The sequence below is a fragment of the Procambarus clarkii genome, chromosome 6 (genome assembly GCF_040958095.1).
Source record: "Procambarus clarkii isolate CNS0578487 chromosome 6, FALCON_Pclarkii_2.0, whole genome shotgun sequence".
Taxonomy (NCBI): Eukaryota; Metazoa; Arthropoda; class Malacostraca; order Decapoda; family Cambaridae; genus Procambarus; species Procambarus clarkii.
In genome coordinates this window covers 18,499,079-18,510,366 of record NC_091155.1, presented here as the reverse complement: position 1 = coordinate 18,510,366, position 11,288 = coordinate 18,499,079, and the positions used below count along the sequence as shown (strand labels likewise).

The 11,288-nt window shown below is 38.1% G+C and overlaps 3 protein-coding genes across 3 annotated transcripts; all 3 read left to right on the top strand.

The window, feature by feature from the left end:
* The first annotated feature begins 1,302 nt into the window (after window positions 1-1,302).
* Window positions 1,303-1,950, top strand: LOC123751586 (histone H1-delta-like). The gene has a single exon (XM_045733676.1). It carries the CDS (start codon window positions 1,303-1,305, stop codon window positions 1,948-1,950), a length of 648 nt encoding a protein of 215 aa, XP_045589632.1.
* Window positions 1,951-5,149: 3,199 nt separating this feature from the next.
* On the top strand, window positions 5,150-5,797 carry LOC138355491 (histone H1-delta-like). The gene has a single exon (XM_069310672.1). It carries the CDS (start codon window positions 5,150-5,152, stop codon window positions 5,795-5,797), a length of 648 nt encoding a protein of 215 aa, XP_069166773.1.
* A 2,277-nt stretch (window positions 5,798-8,074) lies between these two features.
* LOC138355489 (histone H1-delta-like) lies at window positions 8,075-8,722 on the top strand. The gene has a single exon (XM_069310657.1). It carries the CDS (start codon window positions 8,075-8,077, stop codon window positions 8,720-8,722), a length of 648 nt encoding a protein of 215 aa, XP_069166758.1.
* Window positions 8,723-11,288: the final 2,566 nt, after the last annotated feature.

Below are 11,288 nucleotides of genomic sequence, written 5' to 3'. Positions count from 1 at the left end.
GTTTATTTCTTTACCGATTTTTGTATAATCGGCAAATTTCCAAATGTTGCTACTCAACCCTGATTCTAAATCATTTATATATATATTATAAACAACAGAGGACAGGTCCCAGGACAGAGCCTTGAGGCACTTTACTTACAACATTTTCCCACTCTGACTTGACCCCATTTATACTAACTCTCTGTTTCCTTTGGTGTAGCCATGCAATAATCCAACTTAATATAGCACCCCTAATACCATATTTTTAATCAGTCTTTCACCTGACACTGTATCAAAAGTTTTGCTAAAGTCAAGGTACACAACATTACAATCCTTACCACTATCAACTGCCTCAACTATGCTGGAATAAAATTATAGCAAATCTGTTAAACATGAACGGCCATTTGTAAAACCATGTTGCGAATCATTTATTAATTTATGTTTTTCAAGATGAACACGAATTGTACTTGCAATTATCGATTCAAGTAAATTTCCCACAATAAACGTTATGCTAATTTTCCTATAGTTTGACGTAAGTGATCTATCTCCTTTCTTAAAAATAAGTAGCACATTAGCAACCTTCCATGACTCTGCACTATGCTTGACTCTACGGATTTATTAAATATGGTAGACAGTGGCTCGCAAAGATCCTCTTCGCATGCTTTAAGCACCCTGGCAAACACTTCATTCGGCGCTGGGGATTTGTTTGGTTTGAGTTTTATTATTTGTTTAAAAACAACCTACTTGGAAGCATTGGGGAAGGGGAATTTATAATGGGGAAACACTTATTGATGTCACAGTTGCTCCAGCTACAAGTGTAAAGCCCTCTGGCTTTAATTAATGATTATAACAATAAAAGTAACTGCAGAAGGTCCATACGAGGCAGTTTCTATTTATAACCACCAAATCCCACTCATATACATGTCCAACCCACTTTTGAAACAATCAAGGAACTCTCCCACGTTTCGCGATAATTGGGTCCACAAATCAAGAACCCTGTTACCGAACCAGTATTTATCCATGTCTTTCTAAACTTATCCTATTTATATTCATTGTTTTAAGTTGTCATGTGTTGATACGTTGTTGTTTTAGATTTAGCTACTTAGAAGGAAGTGTCCATGTAGCACAGGCTATGATGAGCCTGTAAAAATGTGTTGATACTTTTAATTCCCTATTAATATGCCCCTTGTTATGCCTAATACTCACCTGACCTCAGCTGTTATATGTAGCCTTAGCAGACAAGTCAACGCAATCACTCCTTACCTCTTGAAAGTGTAGGATCAATACGAGTTGTCTGCATCGAGTCTTACAATAGCCCACAAGATGGTCGTCTTAAGGTCCAAAACTAAGACATCTGATAATGTTTTGGACAGGACTGCGAACCATCCCAAGTATTCTGAGATGGTTGTTGCCGCCATCACATTCCTTAATAATAGTCAAGGCTCCTCTCGTCAGGATATTCTGAAGTTCGTCGTCTGTAATTTCTCGGTTAACGAGAAGGACGCTGACATCCATCTGAAGCTGGCTTTGAGGCGAGGTGTTACTTCAGGCGCCCTCACACAGGTTAAAATTACTGGTCGGTTAATGCATTTTAAAGTCAACAAGTGCTCTGATGAAGCCAAGCTCAAGGCTTCAGCCAAGAAGGCGGCAGGAAGGAATTTCTCCCATGAAAATGCATCAGCAAACAATCTTCCTGAGAAGACTGCTCGCAAAAGGCATTCTAAAAAGAAACAATATAAGCTTGTTAAAAATTCTATCGTTGAGGCCTTCCTGATAGAACAGACAATGGCCGACATCAGGATGAAGAGAAGTATGGAGTCCGGAGGCGTCCAACAGGTCAAGAGTGTCGCAGCTACCACACCACAAGCTGCTGCTGGAAGCCAGCCTCAAGCCTTCACTCAGCCAAGTCTTCATCATATGGATCAAGACAGTTTTTTATATTCTTTAGGTTTAATTCTTAGGAAAACCTGAACTGTTTTACCCTCGGGCCAGCAAATATTTTAATGTACATGTTACCTTCATGTGAAAATAAACAAATACATTTAAATTTTTATCAAATTTGTTTTTGTTCTGACCATTTATGACTAGTTATAATGGGAAAGCATTTACGGATGTCACAGTTGCTCCAGCTTCATGTGTAAAGCTCAGAGGCTTTAATTAATGAAGATAAGAATAAAGGTTATCTGTTTTAAACGTGGGTTGGACATGTATATGAGTGGGATTCGGTGGTTATAGATCGGAGCTGCCTCGTATGGGCCAATAGGCCTTCTGCAGTTACTTTTATTCTTAGATAACGGCAGAAGGCCCATACGAGGCAGCTCCTAACAAAGTTAATCCCCCTAATTAGAAACCTTTATGAGTGGGATTTGGTGGTTATAAATAGGAGCTGCCTCGTATGGTCCTTCTGCAGTTACCTAAGAACAAAGGTAACCGCAGAAGGCCTATTGGCCCATACGAGGCAGCTCCTATTTATAACCACCAAATCCCACTCATAAAGATTTCTATTTAGGGGGATTAACTTCGTCATCCTTCGTTAGACACGTTCAAGTGAATTTATATCCATTCTATAGTGCAGCGACAAAAGCTGAACTGCATAATCTAAATGGGGCCTAACCAGAACAAGATATAGCTGAAGAACAACACCAGGTATCTTGTTTCTAACGCTTCGATTGATAAATCCCAGTATCCTATTCGCCTTAATACGAACATTCATGCATTGATCTTTTGGTTTTAAGTTCTTACTAATCATAACTCCCAGTTCTCTTCCTTCGCAATCTCTACACTAACTAGCTCGTATCTTGTAACTATCATTATTATTTAGCCTCAAAACTTTACATTTATCAGCATTAAACTGCATCTGCCAATCTTTTCACCATTTCAAAATCCTATTTAGATTTACTTGAAGTGATAGGGGGTTTGTTTCCGTGTTTATTTGTTTACCGATTTTTGTATAATCGGCAAATTTCCAAATGTTGCTACTCAACCCTGATTCTAAATCATTTATATATATATATTATAAACAACAGAGGACAGGTCCCAGGACAGAGCCCTGAGGCACTTTACTTACAACATTTTCCCACTCTGACTTGACCCCATTTATACTAACTCTCTGTTTCCTTTGGTGTAGCCATGCAATAATCCAACTTAAGGGGGCATATAATTCTAACTCGTTATAAATTAAAAGTTGTTCAATTTGCTTATAAATTTATTTATGAAATGGTTATGGAAAGGGCTGCAACTGGTCCAAGTTTCACCATCACACCCTAAACAGAAAAGGAGAAAAAAAATACACAACTTATTATGCAACGAATGTTCAACATTCTCAAATAATCTCAGGGAACACATGTGTCAACTAAAGTGTCTACTATGTGCTGTAGAAGCACAAACTCTTGTAATAATTGTAATATGTATGTTCAATATATTTAAAAAAAAAAAAAAATCTTTTTTTTCTTGGCCAATTTTTTTTTCTCGTTTGTTATCAAGCGATTTGCATGAAACTTGCACACCCTGCTCAATGGATGCCTATCTGCAAGGGTGTTAATTATGAACGAAATCTGTCGACGTCAAACTCAGCTACAGGTGGCCGAACTTGGATCTTTATTTTACTCTGGAAAGTAATTCTCACCTTCAAAGTACTTCAGAGGTTTCATTTAATAATCAATATACAGGCAAATTACACCTTATATGTAGAGTTTGTGCTTCTACAAACCTATTGAGACATCTTAGTCCAAAGTCTATTTGTTGATATTATAAAAATTTATAAACATCATATATTGCATATTTTTGGAAGGGTAATTTTGAATAATTATATTATTGCACTAAACACTTTTTTTGATAAAACGCATCAATACAATCCTTTATTATTGCTAGATTTAATATCTGAGTGTTATAGAAATGATTTTAGTTGACACATGTGTTCTCTGAAATTATTTGAAAATGTTGAAAATTCGTTGCATAATACGTTGTGTATTTTTTTTCTCCTTTTCTGTTTAGGGTGTGATGCTGAAACTTGGACCAGTTGCAGCCCTTTCTATACCCATTTCATAAATACATTTATAAACAAATTGAACAATTTTTACGAAACCGGTAATAAGCCACCTTAATACCATATTTTTAATCAGTCTTTCACCTGACACTGTATCAAAAGTTTTGCTAAAGTCAAGGTACACAACATTACAATCCTTACCACTATCAACTGCCTCAACTATGCTGGAATAAAATTATAGCAAATCTGTTAAACATGAACGGCCATTTGTAAAACCATGTTGCGAATCATTTATTAATTTATGTTTTTCAAGATGAACACGAATTGTACTTGCAATTATCGATTCAAGTAATTTTCCCACAATAAACGTTATGCTAATTTCCTATAGTTTGACGTAAGTGATCTATCTCCTTTCTTAAAAATAAGTAGCACATTAGCAACCTTCCATGACTCTGCACTATGCTTGACTCTACGGATTTATTAAATATGGTAGACAGTGGCTCGCAAAGATCCTCTTCGCATGCTTTAAGCACCCTGGCAAACACTTCATTCGGCGCTGGGGATTTGTTTGGTTTGAGTTTTATTATTTGTTTAAAAACAACCTACTTGGAAGCATTGGGGAAGGGGAATTTATAATGGGGAAACACTTATTGATGTCACAGTTGCTCCAGCTACAAGTGTAAAGCCCTCTGGCTTTAATTAATGATTATAACAATAAAAGTAACTGCAGAAGGTCCATACGAGGCAGTTTCTATTTATAACCACCAAATCCCACTCATATACATGTCCAACCCACGTTTGAAACAATCAAGGAACTCTCCCACGTTTCGCGATAATTGGGTCCACAAATCAAGAACCCTGTTACCGAACCAGTATTTATCCATGTCTTTCTAAACTTATCCTATTTATATTCATTGTTTTAAGTTGTCATGTGTCGATACGTTGTTGTTTTAGATTTAGCTACTTAGAAGGAAGTGTCCATGTAGCACAGGCTATGATGAGCCTGTAAAAATGTGTTGATACTTTTAATTCCCTATTAATATGCCCCTTGTTATGCCTAATACTCACCTGACCTCAGCTGTTATATGTAGCCTTAGCAGACAAGTCAACGCAATCACTCCTTACCTCTTGAAAGTGTAGGATCAATACGAGTTGTCTGCATCGAGTCTTGCAATAGCCCACAAGATGGTCGTCTTAAGGTCCAAAACTAAGACATCTGATAATGTTTTGGACAGGACTGGGAACCATCCCAAGTATTCTGAGATGGTTGTTGCCGCCATCACATTCCTTAATAATAGTCAAGGCTCCTCTCGTCAGGATATTCTGAAGTTCGTCGTCTGTAATTTCTCGGTTAACGAGAAGGACGCTGACATCCATCTGAAGCTGGCTTTGAGGCGAGGTGTTACTTCAGGCGCCCTCACACAGGTTAAAATTACTGGTCGGTTAATGCATTTTAAAGTCAACAAGTGCTCTGATGAAGCCAAGCTCAAGGCTTCAGCCAAGAAGGCGGCAGGAAGGAATTTCTCCCATGAAAATGCATCAGCAAACAATCTTCCTGAGAAGACTGCTCGCAAAAGGCATTCTAAAAAGAAACAATATAAGCTTGTTAAAAATTCTATCGTTGAGGCCTTCCTGATAGAACAGACAATGGCCGACATCAGGATGAAGAGAAGTATGGAGTCCGGAGGCGTCCAACAGGTCAAGAGTGTCGCAGCTACCACACCACAAGCTGCTGCTGGAAGCCAGCCTCAAGCCTTCACTCAGCCAAGTCTTCATCATATGGATCAAGACAGTTTTTTATATTCTTTAGGTTTAATTCTTAGGAAAACCTGAACTGTTTTACCCTCGGGCCAGCAAATATTTTAATGTACATGTTACCTTCATGTGAAAATAAACAAATACATTTAAATTTTTATCAAATTTGTTTTTGTTCTGACCATTATAACTAATTTCCCATTAGTTATAATGGGAAAGCATTTACGGATGTCACAGTTGCTTCAGCTTCATGTGTAAAGCTCAGAGGCTTTAATTAATGAAGATAAGAATAAAGGTTATCTGTTTTAAACGTGGGTTGGACATGTATATGAGTGGGATTCGGTGGTTATAGATCGGAGCTGCCTCGTATGGGCCAATAGGCCTTCTGCAGTTACCTTTATTCTTAGATAACGGCAGAAGGCCCATACGAGGCAGCTCCTAACAAAGTTAATCCCCCTAATTAGAAACCTTTATGAGTGGGATTTGGTGGTTATAAATAGGAGCTGCCTCGTATGGTCCTTCTGCAGTTACCTAAGAACAAAGGTAACCGCAGAAGGCCTATTGGCCCATACGAGGCAGCTCCTATTTATAACCACCAAATCCAACTCATAAAGATTTCTATTTAGGGGGATTAACTTCGTCATCCTTCGTTAGACACGTTCAAGTGAATTTATATCCATTCTATAGTGCAGCGACAAAAGCTGAACTGCATAATCTAAATGGGGCCTAACCAGAACAAGATATAGCTGAAGAACAACACCAGGTGTCTTGTTTCTAACGCTTCGATTGATAAATCCCAGTATCCTATTCGCCTTAATACGAACATTCATGCATTGATCTTTTGGTTTTAAGTTCTTACTAATCATAACTCCCAGTTCTCTTTCGCAATCCGACTTCGCAATCTCTACACTAACTAGCTCGTATCTTGTAACTATCTTTATTATTTTGCCTCAAAACTTTACATTTATCAGCATTAAACTGCATCTGCCAATCTTTTCACCATTTCAAAATCCTATTTAGATTTACTTGAAGTGATAGGGGGTTTACTTCCGTGTTTATTTCTTTACCGATTTTTGTATAATCGGCAAATTTCCAAATGTTGCTACTCAACCCTGATTCTAAATCATTTATATATATATTATAAACAACAGAGGACAGGTCCCAGGACAGAGCCTTGAGGCACTTTACTTACAACATTTTCCCACTCTGACTTGACCCCAATTATACTAACTCTCTGTTTCCTTTGGTGTAGCCATGCAATAATCCAACTTAATATAGCACCCCTAATACCATATTTTTAATCAGTCTTTCACCTGACACTGTATCAAAAGTTTTGCTAAAGTCAAGGTACACAGCATTACAATCCTTACCACTATCAACTGCCTCAACTATGCTGGAATAAAATTATAGCAAATCTGTTAAACATGAACGGCCATTTGTAAAACCATGTTGCGAATCATTTATTAATTTATGTTTTTCAAGATGAACACGAATTGTACTTGCAATTATCGATTCAAGTAATTTTCCCACAATAAACGTTATGCTAATTTCCCTATAGTTTGACGTAAGTGATCTATCTCCTTTCATAAAAATAAGTAGCACATTAGCAACCTTCCATGACTCTGCACTATGCTTGACTCTACGGATTTATTAAATATGGTAGACAGTGGCTCGCAAAGATCCTCTTCGCATGCTTTAAGCACCCTGGCAAACACTTCATTCGGAGCTGGGGATTTGTTTGGTTTGAGTTTTATTATTTGTTTAAAAACAACCTACTTGAAAGCATTGGGTAAGGGGAATTTATAATTGGGAAACACTTATTGATGTCACAGTTGCTCCAGCTACAAGTGTAAAGCCCTCTGGCTTTAATTAATGATTATAACAATAAAAGTAACTGCAGAAGGTCCATACGAGGCAGTTTCTATTTATAACCACCAAATCCCACTCATATACATGTCCAACCCACATTTGAAACAATCAAGGAACTCTCCCACGTTTCGCGATAATTGGGTCCACAAATCAAGAACCCTGTTACCGAACCAGTATTTATCCATGTCTTTCTAAACTTATCCTATTTATATGCATTGTTTTAAGTTGTCATGTGTTGATACGTTGTTGTTTTAGATTTAGCTACTTAGAAGGAAGTGTCCATGTAGCACAGGCTATGATGAGCCTGTAAAAATGTGTTGATACTTTTAATTCCCTATTAATATGCCCCTTGTTATGCCTAATACTCACCTGACCTCAGCTGTTATATGTAGTCTTAGCAGACAAGTCAACGCAATCACTCCTTACCTCTTGAAAGTGTAGGATCAATACGAGTTGTCTGCATCGAGTCGTACAATAGCCCACAAGATGGTCGTCTTAAGGTCCAAAACTAAGACATCTGATAATGTTTTGGACAGGACTGCAAACCATCCCAAGTATTCTGAGATGGTTGTTGCCGCCATCACATTCCTTAATAATAGTCAAGGCTCCTCTCGTCAGGATATTCTGAAGTTCGTCGTCTGTAATTTCTCGGTTAACGAGAAGGACGCTGACATCCATCTGAAGCTGGCTTTGAGGCGAGGTGTTACTTCAAGCGCCCTCACACAGGTTAAAATTACTGGTCGGTTAATGCATTTTAAAGTCAACAAGTGCTCTGATGAAGCCAAGCTCAAGGCTTCAGCCAAGAAGGCGGCAGGAAGGAATTTCTCCCATGAAAATGCATCAGCAAACAATCTTCCTGAGAAGACTGCTCGCAAAAGGCATTCTAAAAAGAAACAATATAAGCTAGTTAAAAATTCTATCGTTGAGGCCTTCCTGATAGAACAGACAATGGCCGACATCAGGATGAAGAGAAGTATGGAGTCCGGAGGCGTCCAACAGGTCAAGAGTGTCGCAGCTACCACACCACAAGCTGCTGCTGGAAGCCAGCCTCAAGCCTTCACTCAGCCAAGTCTTCATCATATGGATCAAGACAGTTTTTTATATTCTTTAGGTTTAATTCCTAGGAAAACCTGAACTGTTTTCCCCTCGGGCCAGCAAATATTTTAATGTACATGTTACCTTCATGTGAAAATAAACAAATACATTTAAATTTTTATCAAATTCGTTTTTGTTCTGACCATTTATGACTAGTTATAATGGGAAAGCATTTACGGATGTCACAGTTGCTCCAGCTTCATGTGTAAAGCTCACAGGCTTTAATTAATGAAGATAAGAATAAAGGTTATCTGTTTTAAACGTGGGTTGGACATGTATATGAGTGGGATTCGGTGGTTATAGATCGGAGCTGCCTCGTATGGGCCAATAGGCCTTCTGCAGTTACCTTTATTCTTAGATAACGGCAGAAGGCCCATACGAGGCAGCTGCTAACAAAGTTAATCCCCCTAATTAGAAACCTTTATGAGTGGGATTTGGTGGTTATAAATAGGAGCTGCCTCGTATGGTCCTTCTGCAGTTACCTAAGAACAAAGGTAACCGCAGAAGGCCTATTGGCCTATACGAGGCAGCTCCTATTTATAACCACCAAATCCCACTCATAAAGATTTCTATTTAGGGGGATTAACTTCGTCATCCTTCGTTAGACACGTTCAAGTGAATTTATATCCATTCTATAGTGCAGCGACAAAAGCTGAACTGCATAATCTAAGTGGGGCCTAACCAGAACAACACCAGGTGTCTTGTTTCTAGCGCTTCGATTGATAAATCCCAGTATCCTATTCGCCTTAATACGAACATTCATGCATTGATCTTTTGGTTTTAAGTTCTTACTAATCATAACTCCCAGTTCTCTTTCGCAATTTCTACACTAACTAGCTCGTATCTTGTAACTATCATTATTATTTAGCCTCAAAACTTTACATTTATCAGCATTAAACTGCATCTGCCAATATTTTCACCATTTCAAAATCCTATTTAGATTTACTTGAAGTGATAGGGGGTTTGCTTCCGTGTTTATTTCTTTACCGATTTTTGTATAACCGGCAAATTTCCAAATGTTGCTACTCAACCCTGATTCTAAATCATTTATATATATATTACAAACAACAGAGGACAGGTCCCAGGACAGAGCCTTGAGGCACTTTACTTACAACATTTTCCCACTCTGACTTGACCCCATTTATACTAACTCTCTGTTTCCTTTGATGTAGCCATGCAATAATCCAACTTAATATAGCACCCCTAATACCATATTTTTAATCAGTCTTTCACCTGACAAACCTGACATACTGACTTTTGTATCAAAAGTTTTGCTAAAGTCAAGGTACACAACATTACAATCCTTACCACTATCAACTGCCTCAACTATGCTGGAATAAAATTATAGCAAATCTGTTAAACATGAACGGCCATTTGTAAAACCATGTTGCGAATCATTTATTAATTTATGTTTTTCAAGATGAACACGAATTGTACTTGTAATTATCGATTCAAGTAATTTTCCCACAATAAACGTTATGCTAATTTCCCTATAGTTTGACGTAAGTGATCTATCTCCTTTCTTAAAAATAAGTAGCACATTAGCAACCTTCCATGACTCTGCACTATGCTTGACTCTACGGATTTATTAAATATGGTAGACAGTGGCTCGCAAAGATCCTCTTCGCATGCTTTAAGCACCCTGGCAAACACTTCATTCGGCGCTGGGGATTTGTTTGGTTTGAGTTTTATTATTTGTTTAATAACATCCTACTTGGAAGCATTGGGGAAGGGGAATTTATAATGGGGAAACACTTATTGATGTCACAGTTGCTCCAGCTATAAGTGTAAAGCCCTCAGGCTTTAATTAATGATTATAACAATAAAAGTAACTGCAGAAGGTCCATACGAGGCAGTTTCTATTTATAACCACCAAATCCCACTCATATACATGTCCAACCCACGTTTGAAACAATCAAGGAACTCTCCCACGTTTCGCGATAATTGAGTCCACAAATCAAGAACCCTGTTACCGAACCAGTATTTATCCATGTCTTTCTAAACTTATCCTATTTATATGCATTGTTTTAAGTTGTCATGTGTTGATACGTTGTTGTTTTAGATTTAGCTACTTAGAAGGAAGTGTCCATGTAGCACAGGCTATGATGAGCCTGTAAAAATGTGTTGATACTTTTAATTCCCTATTAATATGCCCCTTGTTATGCCTAATACTCACCTGACCTCAGCTGTTATATGTAGCCTTAGCAGACAAGTCAACGCAATCACTCCTTACCTCTTGAAAGTGTAGGATCAAAACGAGTTGTCTGCATCGAGTCTTACAATAGCCCTCAAGATGGTCGTCTTAAGGTCCAAAACTAAGACATCTGATAATGTTTTGGACAGGACTGCGAACCATCCCAAGTATTCTGAGATGGTTGTTGCCGCCATCACATTCCTTAATAATAGTCAAGGCTCCTCTCGTCAGGATATTCTGAAGTTCGTCGTCTGTAATTTCTCGGTTAACGAGAAGGACGCTAACATCCATCTGAAGCTGGCTTTGAGGTGAGGTGTTACTTCAGGCGCCTTTACACAGGTTAAAATTACTGGTCGGTTAATGCATTTTAAAGTCAACAAGTGCTCTGATGAAGCCAAGCTCAAGGCTTCA

Excerpts from the sequence above, each read along its gene's own strand:
- LOC123751586 (XM_045733676.1), top strand. The coding sequence starts at position 1,303 with ATGGTCGTCTTAAGGTCCAAAACTAAGACATCTGATAATGTTTTGGAC.
- LOC138355491 (XM_069310672.1), top strand. The coding sequence starts at position 5,150 with ATGGTCGTCTTAAGGTCCAAAACTAAGACATCTGATAATGTTTTGGAC.
- LOC138355489 (XM_069310657.1), top strand. The coding sequence starts at position 8,075 with ATGGTCGTCTTAAGGTCCAAAACTAAGACATCTGATAATGTTTTGGAC.